The 16,511-nt window shown below is 41.5% G+C and overlaps 1 protein-coding gene across 2 annotated transcripts in view; it reads right to left on the bottom strand.

Annotated features, from left to right (window-relative positions):
* CACNA1C (calcium voltage-gated channel subunit alpha1 C) overlaps positions 1-16,511 on the bottom strand; it is a 476,564-nt gene that overhangs the window by 189,776 nt on the left and 270,277 nt on the right. For both annotated transcript variants that reach the window (XM_051784889.1, XM_051784890.1), the window contains exons 4-5: positions 10,309-10,448; positions 3,320-3,459 (exon numbers count right to left, since the gene is read on the bottom strand). In XM_051784889.1, coding sequence (XP_051640849.1) covers positions 3,320-3,459; positions 10,309-10,448 — 280 coding nt within the window. The remainder of the gene's footprint in view (positions 1-3,319; positions 3,460-10,308; positions 10,449-16,511) is intronic.

The raw sequence follows: 16,511 nt of genomic DNA, 5'->3' as shown, positions 1-16,511 counted from the left end.
AGATTGCCAAAGGTACCTTTGCTTCTCTGCCCATGGGTGAACCAGCTTTGCTTGCAGATGAACCACTTACTGCACTGGACAGTCCCTGATTCCTTCATTGAGACATTTACTGGCAAGAGACAGCCAAGTCCCGGGAACTAAGAATGCATGGGACTTGGAGAAAAGGGATTCTGAGCTCTGAAGCTTTCAGATAGTTGTGTTGACCTAGGTGTCCAGCACTGCCAGCCAACATGAGACATAAAGAATTACAAGCCACTTCTGGAAGTGTTAAACCTTGAACTTTCACTTCAGTCTCTCGATCTGCAAAATGCAGACACCAGTGATTTACATCAGAGGGCAACTAGTATGTTTTTTCCCCTTCAAATCGTACTTATGTGGAAACTCTCTATATTCTGAGACAGGTTTTTAAATGAACGAATCTGAATACAAAAGATGTCCCTCTTAAATTACATTATTTCCTATGGATTGAGCCAGAGAGAAAAAAATCTACACAAACTCCTTGTGACTCAGAAAAAATGATTCCGTGCTGCAAGCCAGTCCCTCCAGACAACCTATTTCCCAACACCAATTCTGAGGAATTTAAGATTTGCAGGCAAAAATTCACCATGTGTTTCACAAATCTGGTTTGTAAGGGTCATTGTGCTTTACAGACTTTTTTCCAAGCAGTGGTAGTTAGATCTGGACCTCAAGCCAAGCAGCAGATGTTGGAATTTCCATGCAGAAGGCGGCTGCCAATGACCCAGAGGATCCCCTCTTACTAAAGAGATGCCGCTTCCATGCACTTAGAGAGTCTAAGTGAGAAGAAATTGCAGTGCATGTTACATTCATGTAATTTTAGGACAAATCTATGCAGGTTGTTTTTTCAGAGGGGAAAAGTGTACTGCGTTTTGGAAGGGGAAGGAAGCAAAAAGTATTTCTTTATGGATGACAAAACACTGCAAGTGCAATATTGGTAACTCACCTACTGGTATTTAAGATGCCTCAGGGGCAAAACTTGGACGGGACCCAGAGATTTGACTTCTAAACCTCTGCACTAAACTTATGTAAGAGCATAATCCTGTAACGTGCTATTTATGGTTAACTTGGGCAATCTTATTTAAAAGGCCTCATGAGAAAAGTTACGCTCTAATACATATGGATGTGATAACATCTATTCTAGGCTAATCAACAGGCATTTGTACAATTAAAAAATGCCCAGTGAAGATTGCAGCTGTATTAGCTACAGACCTCAGTAGGCTTTTTAAAGCCACACCAGCACCAAAGAAGCCATTTTCAATTAATATGTCCCTAGTTAGGACCATAAAGACTAATAGAGGATGTCTGTCAGGTCAAGTTAATGGCTCGCCTGCTTCACACTGCACTAGCCTTTTCTTGTCTAGATCAAATATTTGTTAGCCTGCATCAGGCTCCCTGGTCCTGTTCTGGTGCAAATAAAATACTTCTCTTAATAAAAAAACCCCATAAATGGATTATTAGATAGTCTACACTGGGATCAAGATCGTATATGGATATGAATATGTGTCAGATTTAATTCCCTCAGCTTCCTCTAGTTCTCCAAAAGCACTAGCCAAGAGACCTGAGCAGGAGTAATAAAACTTCCCCATGTCTTGGGGAACACATGTTGTTCTCCAAAATGCAAGAACTACAAGCACAGTTAAGCTCAGCCTATGTCAGGACAACTCTCAGAACCTGTCTCAGCATCAACAGCCTCTCACCCAAAACACTCCTCTTCATAGATGTTTAAATGTGAGTACCTTTCCCTTACTAGACAGTGGGCATGCAACTAGAAAGCACTAAAAGGCTTAAATCAGAGAAGGACTAGGAAAGAACAAAACCTTAATTTACAGCCAGGAATTAGGTGGGTTCCAGTGCAGACTGAAGACCACGGAGAGAACAGGCTTCATGAGACAAATCTGTCCAAAAGCAGAGCTGTGTTCCACAGGGACTGAAGGTAGTGCATGGTACACAACTGTCTGAATGAAACAACCCACTAATGCCTAACAGGTGTCATGAATGGATGGTAGCTCTGTATGAGAGGGGAAGGTTCTTAGTTGCCTAACAGACAACATTTGCTTTTCTGTTTTTCTGCTCACCCTTTGATGCCCAAAGCGACCCCAAGCTGAGGACAAGCTGAGGCCTTACAGACAGACTGGCAAGCACAGCTTTTTGTGAGACCAAATAGCAGTGCTGTCAATTGCTTCAGTATTTTCTGCTTTTATCAGTGCTTCAGCTCCTCCCACAGAGACTATCAGCTTTCATTAAAAAAGTTTCTACCCTTTATGGCTGTGGGGAAAAGCCTGCAACCATGATTCTAATATAACCTAGTGGGTCAGAAAACAAGCCAAGGAACAAGAGCCTCACACTTCTGTTCCTAACAAATAAATCATGACTTTTAAGCTGATCTCATAGTTTATGGTAACTTGATTCAAGGCTTTTGAATGACTAAGGTTAGAAGTACTTTAACTTATCAAACTAGCAAGTTCCTCAAATAAAAATAAACAAAGTGCTTTCCTACAGCTATTCTGAAGAAGATTAACTCCTTTTCCACTAACTACATCTCTCTTTACTATAAAAAGGAAACAATGACAGTTTTTAACTAACCCTTTCTCCAGAAGGCAAACAGGTCCCAGCTATTACAAACTCTCAAGCCAAAGGATATAATCTTCCCACATTGACATGTCCATATTCCACCTTCACAATGGAATTACCAGACTTAGTTACTCATATCTTTGTTGTAACTGGATGATGTAATTTGTTGAAAATGTATGATGGACTACCAAAGGCTACTTGAGGACTTCCTCAGAGGCATTGCAAATAATTTAAGCAAATAAGACTAACAGAAAACATGACTGTGTCACTGCCCTATGTCCTGTTGCTTCTAAATTGTTCCCAGTGCTCTTGAGCTGAACACCACGTGCAAAGAAGAAAATGCAGTTTTAATGAAAAAGTCTCTCTCCCTCCAAAACCAACACACATGACCATATAGCATTTCCATCAAGGTCAAGAATTTATAGCACCAACAATGCACTATGACCTCAAATTATTCAAAGGATCTTTTGCTTGAAATCACGAAAATCTTGGATCTTACGAAGGTTGCACAATCAGACTGACATACCATGAGACTTCCATTCCCCTTCAGCTCTGGTTTGGTCATCCTTTGATTAATATCGCATTTATCATGAATGCATTAATTTAAAAGAAAGGTTTCCCACACACCCCAAAAATAATCTGCATCACTCTCCGTCTCCAAAATTGTTACACAAATGACTCCTGCCCCATGCCACACCACAGACAAAAGAAAAACAATGTTGTTACTTACTAGGAACTCCAGACACCAGCCGTAATGGACGTAATACTCGGAAAGCCCGCAGTGCTTTAACATCGAATCCGGCACCTTTTCCTCCTATTGAATTCCCCCCATCTGCTTTGGTTGCTTGTTCTAAAATTGCACTAAAAAGCCTGCAAAAAGAAAGAGGAAACAATCTGTAGGCAGACAGCAAGGCTTGGGCTGAACAGGAACAGAGATCATCATCATCATATCACCCAAACTCTCTCACAGACCTGTGAAGAGTGTCACACATCTCAGTCGACATTCACATATGGTAGAGGAGAGACAGACTCTTCCCATATGCAACAGCCTATTGGTGATGTCTATACCATTTCCAAAACACTTGTTTCTGGAGCAGACATAAACATGACATGCCCCTCCTTCAGCCTAATGGCTCCTTGCAGCCAGCCATAGGCTACCAATACTTTGCTATCTTTATTAACCAACGATCCACCTTGGGGAAAAAGAATTATCACCCATAATTAATCAATCATTAATTATCTGTCACCCATTTTACAAGGAATTAAGATTCACCAAGGTTACTGCAGGTAGAACTTGGAGTGAAACTCAGGGATCCTTCAAGATGCAAATTTTTAGATAAGGGAGTATGTTCACTTTGTGTGCTTGAGTATCCATTTATAAATGCCCTGATGCATGGGCTGGGCAAAGTGAAAAACTGTAGGAGTGTTATTATTGGAATGTTTTATTATGTTAGCAAACAAGGCAGAAAAGACAATGTTGTTGTGTGAAAAAGCTGAAGGCTCAATCTATCTGTTAATAAGAACTTGATTTAAGAAATTAGCTTTCAGGAAGCAGCTTCCATTTTTCTGGTAAAACATTAGTACCTTTGAGGGAGGACAGATTCCTCATGAATTTGCTAATGATATTGCTTTCAGCCTTGAAACCACCAGCTTGGACCCAGCCAAATTCAGCAGAGGTTAAAAGCTGTTCCAGTATAAATGGATGTCTGGCACTCTGTAGAAAATACTTGCCTGGGAGTGGCAGAGCCCCCTTGGCCCTTAAGTTGCCATGGAGGTTCCACAGACAACTTTACAGAAACTGCCTGGAATGCCAGGAACAGCCTATTTGGAGTGGCCTGGATTCAGCACTGGCTGGTTTCTCCTCAGACTTCAGCCTGCAGTGCCTCTGTCAGGATCTCATCCATATTCCACAGAGAGCTCCCAGACCTCATCAAGCAGAGGCTGAGCTGGACAATTGCTTAACAAGGAACTCCAACACCTGCAGCCTGTGTTAAATCTTACAGATAGGGCCACAAACATAGGGAGCTTGCCCTGGATAGGAAAAGGGGGATTCATTTACTGAAGCATCAAAGTCAACATTTCCCCAGCTCTAAATCCAACAAACAATGTGGATTAGAGGAGTGCAAATGTGAAATTCATTTCTTAAGCAGGTGGGGTTTCTTTAAAATTTTCATATTAAGAGTCTTATAAAACTTGTCAACGGTGACTGAGGAACTCCTAAACTGGATCTATTCAAAGCCTCAGCTTCAAGCACTGCAGAAAGATTTATCAACTAGGTAACAAGCGTGGGAAAAACTGTGTGTGGGGAGGTTGGATGCTGAGTTTGTAGGTGTTGCAGACTGAGAAGCAGGATGCAGAGAAGACAAAAACAGAGCCTATGAGAAATACTGCATTGACTACAGATATCACAGAGAGAGATAAACAAGGGCTAATGCAAAGAACATGTATTAGTAGAATGTATGTATTTCTTTAGCTGTGTACACAGATTATACAGTTGCAATTTTCTGCTGGTCCCCATAATAGAAACACTGTAGGTCAAATTTGGCCTAATGTATTTTCAGTAAGCTAGTGATTAAGCTCTAGCAATGTGCTCCATTTCATATTCAAACGTTTCTATCTTCCTAGTCAACAGAATTCCCATACTAGATGATGAGTGACATATCTATACAACAGTCCCAGTCTCCTGGGATCCTCTGGAGGAAAAAGAATTTACTGCAAAAAGGCTTCTAATGCTGTTTTATATCTCCAAGACTAGAAATCTCAAGGAACTCTGAGTCAGGAATAGTGCAAAACTGAGGTCCCATTCTCCTGGTCCCCATTTTCACTGGCTCCCTGTTTTACCAAAGAGCAGTTCTTGGCATTGGGCACCAAGGCTGCTTCTACTGCCACTCCTACAGTGAGCAAACCACAGACTGCTCCAGAAATCTGCACCCTGAGCAAGCTGTACTTGTCCCAAATTAGTTCAGGAGGAGCAGAAACAAAACCAGTAGGACAGCTCACTCCTCTGGAGCTAGAACCTCCCTTCCCAGAGTGCAGAGTTCCCTATTTGTGTTGATGTGCTAAAACATGCTATTTTGAGATACCCACAGTCATCTGCCTACTACGCTTCAGGAATAACTTGCAGTAATTCCTGCTGCTCCTCATTAAAAACCCTACATTTAAACTTGAATTTCTAATCCTGCATTTCTAATGCATTTACTCCATAGTTAATATCTCCCCTGCTTTTTACTGATGCACTGCAACTGTTTATTTGTCTCATTTATTTCACTCTCTTTGTCTATTGTATTGGGGTCGAGACTGTGTTCAGTGTGGCCTGCTGAATGTCTACCCCACTCTTCAAGTTTATAGTACATCCTGCCAGTCCTGCTTCATTGTCCTCACCACCTCCTGTTGGCAGACATCTATGATTCAGAGGCTACCACTACCTAATGCTCTTAGTTTTTCAGCTAACTGTTTTCTGACACTAAAACAGCTGGATGGATGTTAGGCTACTGATATAAATTATGAGGCCAGAGCCCTTCTATCCTATATTTACATGGGAAATTCTGCTCTTTGATGAAAACCTTTGGGAAAAGCTTCCAGTAGGTGTGTGGAGCAAGGTGCAGTTCTTTCCTTCTCTTCTCAGGAGGTTAGTTAGCTGAAATGCATGCTCCAAGCATAGTGTGAGAGAACACTGTGCTGACAGAGAAATCGAAGTTTGGATGGCACAAAAAAGCAAGAGGGTTAATCTCTTGTGGCCACTGAAAATCTCACCATGAAAAATAAATAATAATAATAAAAAAAAATAAAGAAATCAGCCTTATTTCCTTCCACCTAACTACTTTCTGCCAGCCTAAATTCATGCCCCATTTTCATTTGGGTATGATGAAGCACAATTAACAGCATCTTGATTTCTGAATTTCACTTGTGACATGACTACACCTTAACTAAATTCATCTGACAGACATGAATTATAACAGCAGAAAAACAAATTTCTATCAACACTTTTTTTTTTGCATTTACTTGTGAAGTATGGAGCTAGCTTCACTGTTTTTCTGTCTTATATTTTGCTGTTTCTCTTTTGACATTTGAAATATCAAGAAGGTTTTCACTTTGCAGGATGACCCCAACAGCAGCATGATAAGGCCGTAACCTGCTCTTCATCTCTTCCTCTGTGGGGAGTGCACCGTGATTTTTACAGTATTAAAAAAAAAAAAAGAGGGCTTGTCAAGGGCCTCCAGCATATTAAAAGAAAACAGAGGGCTTGGTATTCCTAAGTCCAAAAATCAGCAGAAAAACATAGCTGAAAGAATCCTCTCAGGTGCAAAAAAACAGTAAAATACAAAGTTGGGTTTTTTTCACAGTGTTTTACAGATCACCTGTGATTTCTGAGTGTGAAAGGGTTTGGATCTGCCCTTTAGAAACTCCACACAGGTCTTCAGAAACACAGATACTGTGACCACATTTTCCAGTCTGCTCTAGTTTCAGATCCTCCCCAAATACACCTTCACTGCTTACCTTCCCAAGTAAGACTGTCTTTCAAATTACACCACCTCTTTTTCTGGCAGATGCTACAGGTCCCTGGAGAATGACTGTGCCTGGCAGACAAACCACAGCACTGCCAGGAAAGACAGATATTTTTCTATCACAGCATCATCAAGTTGGTCTTCTCTCAAGAGAAATTTCCTCCAACAGCCTAATATTAAAGGACATCACTGTGAAATCTGAAAGTTTTAATGTTTTCCAAAAGAGGAACAGCAAAAATAAAGGAAGCAGGAGACAATTTGACTAACCATTCGTGTCTGTGGGTTGTGCCTTATTAGGCAGCTTAGGGGTGTGGTCTCTACTCTTGGCTAATTATGTTACTAGAGCCTCTCATTGATACCCTCACACAGACGTTTTTCTTCAAAGCAGCATTTAACAGGGCTGCTATAGCAGGGTCATAGGCTACTTAAAGATAAGCCAGAATCAAACCTTAGAAGACATTAACTGATGAATAAGCAGATCTCCACACTTCAAGAATGATAAGCTGCTACAAGACTACAGGTCTAAAGTGCATCCTTTCATCAGAAAATATAGCAGTTGTGTTCAGTGCTCCTCTCTGCTGCTGTTGCATATTCCTGTGGCCTTGTAAGAACCACTGACTCTAAAATCCCTTTGGATACCAGAGGACCTATCTTCAGAAGGCAGGGGACAGTGTACAAGCACATTGTTATAAACTTTTTTACAGGAACTGTGATTCCCCTCCAAAATGTATACCTGGTCCTGTAAATGTCTGTGTTGCTCTTACTTTGCAGACTTGTTTGTTTTAAGGTAAAGGAAGCCCATTGTGCAATATTATCTCTTTAAGTTACATGTGGTAAATAGTGCACAAGTGGATTTAAAAGATCTAAAACCTGTCTTTTTTTTTCTTTTGCTTCTTTAACTTCCAACAGCACTTGAAGAGGTCCTTCCCACCTAGCTTTTCTATGTTGTGTAGCAAGGACAGTCATCATTGTAAAAGAAGATGACTCCAAAGGCAGAGCAAGCACAGTTGGCAGTTAGTACAGTTCTGGGGCTTGATGCTTCCAGTATTAGTCACACACCATTCTTTGCCCCACATACCAAATAAATCCCTCTGCCCAGTGCTGCAGCTGTGTACAGATCACTCAGGTTTCCCCAATTGCTCCATCAATAGGCAGAAAAAAGCACCACAAAGAAATACTGTTATCAGCACTTGCTCTCTTCCTCCTCTCTCTTTAAAATTTATTTTAAACATCTTCCATGGGGCTTCCTCCCTGGCAAAAGATTCAAATACACTGAAGTTTAAACATAATGTCATTGAGGGATTTCAGACAGCCCCTAGGAAAAGAAGACAGGGCAGAACAGGAACAGATGGTATCACCACGTAGATTTTGCAGAGGGGTTGTGGAGAGGAAAAGCAGTGCACCAGCCTAGGCTGTGGTACTGAACCAGTGAGTTTAAACAGATAAACATCAAAGGAACCCATCTGGCCTTGAAGTGGAACCTGTCACTCGAGATTGTTACTATTTAACAGAGACCTTGGGGTCTTGGCCATGTTTATTATACTCCTGTAATCCCTCCCCAGTTACATTTTTTGTTCCCCCTCTGGTGGGGAACTGAGAGCTGCTGGAGGCAAAAGCAGATAGAAGACCTGAGAGCTGCAGCTTCTGCCGCTGGCAACAGAATTAATTTCAGCCTGAATATCATCTTGCTGATTAACTGCCCTAGTAGGAAAATTGAAAAGGACTGTACTTAAACTAGATATAATGCTGCTCTGTGATTTCTGGAGCCCTGCTCTCTTGCATTCCAATGGAAGAAGAGGAGGTAATGTGTCCTCTCTTTAAAATGTCTCTCGGAAAAATGAAAATGGAATGATCGCATTCACGGAACTCTTTTTTCTCTAATCTTTCTTCAACTTAAGCAGCAATTTCCAAGCAGGTGGGATATCTGAGAGCATTCAAAGGCAGAACCAACTATGGAACTGGCCATCAATACCAGGGGAGGGGTTGGGGATTTTCCAGTTTTCAATTGCTAATATGTTATCAGATCCTCTGTCTTCGAGCAGGAGCAAAGGAGAAAGACAATGGATGTTGCCGTAAGGAGAAGCATTGTGTCCACATGGAGGCAGAGAGGTCTTGAGACTAAGAATAGGTTTCAGCCTGTTCTCCCTCCCCCTCACTGGGAATTCTCCTTCCACCCACTTTTCCCCGTGATGACGGAAAGTGGGAGGGACTGGGTAGCACACAGCAGTTTGCCGATGAAATATTTCGGGACCAGCACAAAAATGGTCAGGAAGATAGATGGTTTGGGGAAGAAATTATGAAGGGGTTTTGATGACTAGGAGTGTCCCCTTTGACATTCTCCCTAGGAGCTGATGCAGAGTTTCCTTGGTAAAGAGGTGAAAAGACTATAAGATTTTGTGGGCGATGAAACTCTTTAACAATGGGGTGGTGGGAGGATGGGACAAATTACTCAGGCAAAGAAATACTTGTTCTCTTTGTCTTCAGCTGTAGTTTATCCTTCACCTCTTCCCTCAAACAACCACAATTCAAATCCCCTGCTTATCTCTTACCCTTAGGTAGAAAAAGCAGAAGGTGTACTACTTTGCTTTTATTCAAATAAATTAAATGCCAAGCTTGAAAAACATGCAGAGGAATAACAGGATTAGAAAGGTTGCAGCTCAAAGTAGCAATTTGATCTACAATAGTAAAATTATTCTTTAGAAAGGTTAAAACATTAAAAGGGTCAAAATTAAAAGTGTTGAAATCACCAGCTGAACAGGGCAATTGAGCTGAGGAACTTAGTTTGTAGGAAAACCTGGGGTTTAAATTTTTCATCCGTCTTTCAGAATGAGAAACACCAGTAAAAGTTCACAAGATGGCAGAATTTATCTGTCATCCAACTCCTAATCTTAATTAAAGGATTACCTAGATATTATTTTTAATATTCACACAGATTTAAAGACAAAGGGATTTTCTTTTACTTAAGCATATCCAGGCGTTTGACTTTGTCCAACAGCTTGCACTGCTTCTTCTTTTTATCCCTGTTCCCAAAGAGCAGTTTAATTTCTATGTCTTGCAAACCGTTTGAATGGTGGTTGTAGGAGGAACACAATGGACAGCAACCTCTAACATCACTCATACGTAATGTACCAAGATTCCCCCACCCTTAAGCTCCCAAATATTGCCAGTATCCTCGTGTGTACAGTGCCTTCAAAAACAAACTGTTGGTACTCACCCTACTACCACAATTATAAAATCTAGTAAATTCCAGCCATTGCGGAGGTAAGCGTTGGGGTGAAAGAGAAGTCCGTATGCTATTACTTTTAAAAATGCTTCCACTGTAAAAATTATGAGAAAGAGATATTCCACTCGTTCCTGGGGAAGACAAGAGAACAAGAGAGATAATGGTTAGTGTGAGTGACAAACCACGGATAAGGATGTTTTCTTTTGTTGTAGTCCACCCAACTCATTGACTCGCCACTCGGGTGCACCTAACACGCATGGCTTGCTTGCCAGGGAGCTTTCCTATGTGCAATCTTGCATAGTCTGCAATCAGTCTGACAGGACAGGGGCACTAAATTTTGGTTAGACTCTGAAACCTGCTGCCCTTGCCTTGGTGAGGACTGACCCCTGCACAGGCCTGTGCAAAGCAGAAAGGCAGTGTCCAAGCACTCAGGTCTCTCCAGCATACATGGCCAAATATTGCCAGCCAGCAGAATGAACTGCATCCAGCCATCTTCTACCTCTGGAGAGGAAACATTGCTGGATGCAATAATGGGGAGAGAGATGGGTTAAAAAATAAGAAGAGCCCACCTGAGACTAATGCTTGTGTCAGACTGAGCCTTCTTTGGGATTCCCTTTTCTGTTGCTGGGGAATAATTAGGCTGAATACTGGTGGTAAGTGATTTACAGATCAGGCTGACTAACACTAGAGGCTTTTAGTCATACTGTTAGAAATGTACGTGTCCCTGTGAAATGCAGGCTGCAATTAAGCATATCCAAAGTCACTTCCAGTAACAGTACAGCCTGATTCAGGACAAGCAATCAAGCTTTTGGAGCAGTACAGAGGCTCACCATCTCTCATCCCTGGGGCTTTTAGCCCCGGTGTGGAATAAGGATAGCAGTGTTGCAGAAATGGTAGGGACCTCCACCTAAGTAGGAGGGAAACTGCAGCATTAGGTAATCACTACAGAAGTGCTGCGTGGCAAGCTGCGTGGGAGATAAGTACATGAAAACTAGATAACAGCAAAAGGAGAGTAGGTCCCTGAGAGGTTAAACTACAAAGTCATTAAAAGTTCACACTGAAGAAACAATATCTGAGATAAAAACAAATTAAAACATCCTAGGCATTCCTGTGATACCTTGAAAAATACCCAGCAAGACAATCAGACAGGTCACTATTTTTCTTCTCAGCTCCAAATTTTATCTACCCTGTTCCTCTGTCCAGCTGAACGTATGTATGACACTTTCATATTATATAGCAATAAAAAATGTGCAGGATTACAAAAAAAATCATTCCACCTTTTGACAGTTGCCCATTTGAATATTTTACATTCAGCTCCAGATAATTAACAACTCACTAGAAACCTGAAGATCAAAAAACCCCAATTGACAGTTCATTTGTATGTTTACATTAATGTGATATTTTACATGACTGAAAAATTCCATCTGACAGTAGCAGGCATATGTTTGTGCTTTAGAATATTGCTGGTTTCCCTCAGATGATGCTTTCACAATGCCTGCAGTATCCCCCAGTGCTTAGTACAAGGAACACCCGAAAAAGCAAAAGTATCATTCTGAAGTTATCTGATCTAGTAGTAAAGCTTTTGAACACGCCCACAGCACAGAATTTGTCCACTGTTGTCCCAGATGGAGACACAGCAGTACACTATGGATTTTCCTTCCCTTGAACTCAGAGATGGAAACAACAGCATACAATATCAGCACCTACTATGTCCCCTCTACAAATAGTGAGGGCACTGTTTTACTTAGCCCAGGAATAGGCACAGAAGTGCTAACAATCAAGAATCTAACCATGGGCTTGACCACAGGAAAAAGCTCCATAATGGCTTGCACACTCCTAGAAGGGACTAACAGGGCAGCCCTTCACCTTCCACTCTTGCTGACAACTGAGCAAGTACCTCCTGACACACAAATTATGGCCAAACAGACCCAAATGATCGATCCCTATGCACACATTTGTAAAGAGGGACTAGCTGTCACGAAATCTCTTAAACCCTAGAAGTAGTATAAAATGACTGCATGATGGGAAGTCTGTGTGGTCTTTCTGACTGCCCTGCACCTTTGTGCTGCCTCTATCAACATAGCCCAGGGCCTGACACGACCCCACAGACAGCTCACGGTAGCTCTGCCTGAGAGGTGATGCCCTACCTCTGCAAGGACAAAGTAAAACCTATGTAGAGGCTGGAGAAAGATGGAAATGGGCTCTGAGGGGGAAGAACCTGCCCTGAACTCAGTATGGGAGTGCTGTGCCTAGGATGGACATGGCCTCACTAGGGACTAATGAACACTGTTTAGGATGGAAACAAAGATTTCTCTTATGGCAACTCAACCCACTAATTAGACTCACTCACTCCCTATTTCAGCCAAGGGCTTTCTAAAGCTGTGGGCAAGCTCTTTTTCCCTCTCACAAAAAGGGTAAAACCACTCTTCAGTCTGCCTTTGAGGTGGCCCTGTGCACTCAAGTTCATCCAGCATCCCACTGTGCACACAGAAACACAGGCTCATGCAGGAGTGCTGTAGGCCCTAAAAAACAGCCTGCCCCTAAAACCTCTCAGTGGCCACAGCTGAGATAGTTACAGGGGAATGTCGAGGAGCCCATCCTCCTATTTAAGAACTCCAGGTCCAATTTGAAGCTGGTGGGCAGAACAGTTGAAGAGGAAGGCCTAAAGCTGATCCTGTGCCCAGCAGTTTAACACCAAACACTGTCCTTGACCTCTGGGCACCCAGGGACAAAAGCTGCTGCCAGCTCTGTCTGGTTTTGTGCTGCTCCCACGGCCACAGCCCTGTGCAAGCCTGCCTGGCCAGGAGAGCCTTTCCACTCCATGAATTTCATTGAAATACCTGTACCAGTGCAATCGAAAGAGCCATGAAAGCAAACACTTTAGAAAATTCTGGAACAACTTTTTTTTTTTTTTTCTTTTTAATTACTACTTTTTAAATATGTAATAGTGCACGGAGCAGACAGTATTTCAACAACTCACAGGTTCCAGTTGGCTGGGATTGGGAGCCTTATACCTTTTTGTCTCTGAAGATGCCTATGGGACTACTGGCCCCTCTTTTGTTATTGTAATAATGCTGTTTGTTGAAGCATGTTATTGAGGTACTAATATAACAAAATATTACACACACATGCATATATACACATCTATACATAGATATATAAATATATACATATATAACTACAAGCTATTTGAATAAATTCCTTACAATGCTTTGATTAAGATGGAAAGATCCATAAAAAATAAAATTCTATAAAAGCCTCTGAAATGAACATAAGATACAGAATGTTGAGCAGAGGAGAGATTTTATGACCCTTTGCACTTAAATTAATGATTTCAGAGTCTAAAACTGAAGGAAAAATACTGCTGAGATTAAACAGTGCAGCTGCTCCAAGATCATTTCGGAAAGCTACTCCTGTTCAGACTCAAGAAGAATTTGAAAAGCCTACTAATTAATTTGTGTTCCCTTTTGTCCTCATGCTATAAAACTGAAAAGCCTTTATGAACACAGCATAACTCGGTAACGACACAGCATAACTGAGTTCCCTGGAATGTGGGTTTCAGTCCCAGTTCTGATGCCACCTTGCCCAGTGAGCCCACAGATATGACTCAACCATCCCCTGCCTCAGGTTGGAAATGACAGGACCACCTCTTGCCCTCAGCAGCCACAGAACAATAAATTTGCCTCTGCCAAATGGGCATCTATACTTCTGCCTGCTCATTTGAAGCTTTGCTCTCAGAGCAAAGCTGGTAGACCAGGACTCAGTGTTTCAGTCTCCCAAGGGACATAGCACTGCAAAGTATCCATAATTCCAACTCTTCCAAGAAGCCGATTTGGTACAATTTTGAAAGCAACCAAACTAGACAAGTATTGATGTTTCCCTTTGAGAGAGCTCCCTGCTGACAGGGAGGGAGGGAGCTGCCCACTACCATTATGAGAGGAGACAGCCACAGTATTGCCCCTTGAAACACAAATCCAAACCACAGCATCAAAAGAGAGGCAACTTACTTCGGAGTTGTAGGAAAGAAGGAACAGTATTTTTTTATTTGTGCCTTAGAAATGGGAACCCTGCTCACGTGGCCGAGGCACGTGAAGCATACTGCAGGTTGTAGAATTACAAAGCAGGAGCTTCCTGCTTGGGCAAGAGTGATGCAAATGTTTCGAAAACCAAAAGAAAAAAACCACAAAATATGAGTGGAAGAAGAGGAAGGATCAAAGTTTTAAAAAACCAGCCAGTCCCTGGAGCACACGTGTTCTGAGACTGGCTCTACCACTGTTTATTTGAGTTTGTTTGGGGCTTTTTTTTTTGTAGATATAGGACATAAGCATCAGCTACCCTAGTTGATAGATTAGCCAGCACTAATGCTGCCAAGAAACAAGCTGTACATCATCTTACTTTTAACAAAGAAACAAACATCAACTTACTGTTAAGGCTCTAAGATACATTTCCGAAAGAGGATTACTGCATTAAGTATGAAAACCCTCTAATCCCATGTGCCTTCCGAAGAAGTCATAGGTTTGTTTTTGTTTATAATTTTTAAACTGTAGCTAATGTCATCCTGGGTTTATAAAAGGAGTCTGAAAACAGGAAATCCAAGGAAATTATTGTAGGGTGCCATAAGGCTTTTCTCCTGTCAGAGAGTGAGTAGACCAGTGCTGTTTCTGAGAAATGGTCGTCAGAATGATTCACTGTATCTTGATCCCAGCTCTCCAAACTCCATCCACCCAGCAGCACTGATAGGTCATAACATTTTCTTTGCAATAGTTACTCAAGGATCAAATCCCAATCAGGTTCTTGCATCTCATACACACCAGTCTAAAGAGTATACAATACAAAATTCAGTCAGTGGAGGTTTTCTCAGACTTTTCTGTCTGTCTCTACTTGCATTCTGCTCAGCTTATTACAAACCATGTTTCAAAAATTACAGCTTGTATGTTTGAAGTAATGAGCCCCCAGCCCTGCACAGCTAGAACCTTTATGAAGCTGCCTGTTTGACCTTAGACGTCAGAGTCTGCATTATTATTCCCTAATGCTTCCTTAAACATAAGAGAATACATTTCTTCAGTAATGCAAATACTCAGATGTCCAAGTAAAACAGCAGTATTTTAAGGGCCTCTGTCATATAGGATGCTTTGGCATTACTTGTATAAATAGACTCTGAAAGATACAAATCAGAGGGGAAGCACTGAGACTTTTCCCTAGTAGGGAAAACAATCTTTTCTGATGGGCAGTAAGGAGACTGAACTGCTGTGCTGGGAAAGATGGCTGAGAGACTAAACAAAAAAAAGGTTCTGTGTTTTTTGAGTTACAGGTTATGATCACATCTGAGATAAGGATATCCTCACTGTGTGAATATGTTAACCTGGAGACTACTGTTGGCATTAATAGCTTTGACCTTCTGTGAGGAAGACCCATATGTGTGCACTTGAAGGATCAATTCAATAAAGCAGATGTTAAGACAGGTTTGTTGACAACGAGTTACTTCTGAATGTATTCAGTTAGGACACATTTTCAGCTAAGTATGCATGAAAACAAATACAAGCACATGAAGGAAAAACTTAAAGGAGAGAACACATTCGAATTTTTTTTATTTCTCCTTAAAATTACTGCCATTGCAGAAACAAGTGGCCATATCCATTTATTTGATAAAGAGAAAGGGGTAAGATGGCATACTGATGAACATAACTCCATTTGCTGTCACTGCTGGTCCTAAAACACAGCATCCCTTCTTCTACATGTTCCCCAAAAACAATATTCCAAAAAACTGAGCAAAAGAACGCTACCTGATTTTGCCTGACAAGAATGAAACAAACCCAAAGAAGAAAGTGGGTGACAAATATCTGACTAAACATTAACCCACTATGTAGGTAAACAAAAGGCAGAAGAGCTTCTGAAAGGTTAGATTTCCAAATATGATCAGCTCTGCCTTCTCTGCACTCCAGCCAAAGGCAGTGTCAGGCTTTCTGATGAGCACAGTTAAATTCACACCAAGCACTGCAGCAATACCACCTTTTAACTAACACCTGGTGAAATGGGAGATAACACTCACATGTAGCTGCTTTAAAAGTGTCCAACACTGGAAGCATAAATCAAAGACAGAATTCTCACTAATCTGAAATAAGCAATTATAAAACAGGAGTATAGTGCAAGCCAGCCTTTGGTACTTTATGATAATTCATAACAAGCCCACGATG

The sequence above is a fragment of the Manacus candei genome, unplaced genomic scaffold, assembly GCF_025592945.1.
Source record: "Manacus candei isolate 608988 ecotype Guabito, Panama unplaced genomic scaffold, ASM2559294v1 h1tg000018l, whole genome shotgun sequence".
In the NCBI taxonomy this organism is placed as follows: Eukaryota; Metazoa; Chordata; class Aves; order Passeriformes; family Pipridae; genus Manacus; species Manacus candei.
The sequence above is the reverse complement of the archived record's forward strand: the minus strand, read 5'-3'. Positions and strand labels throughout refer to the sequence as shown.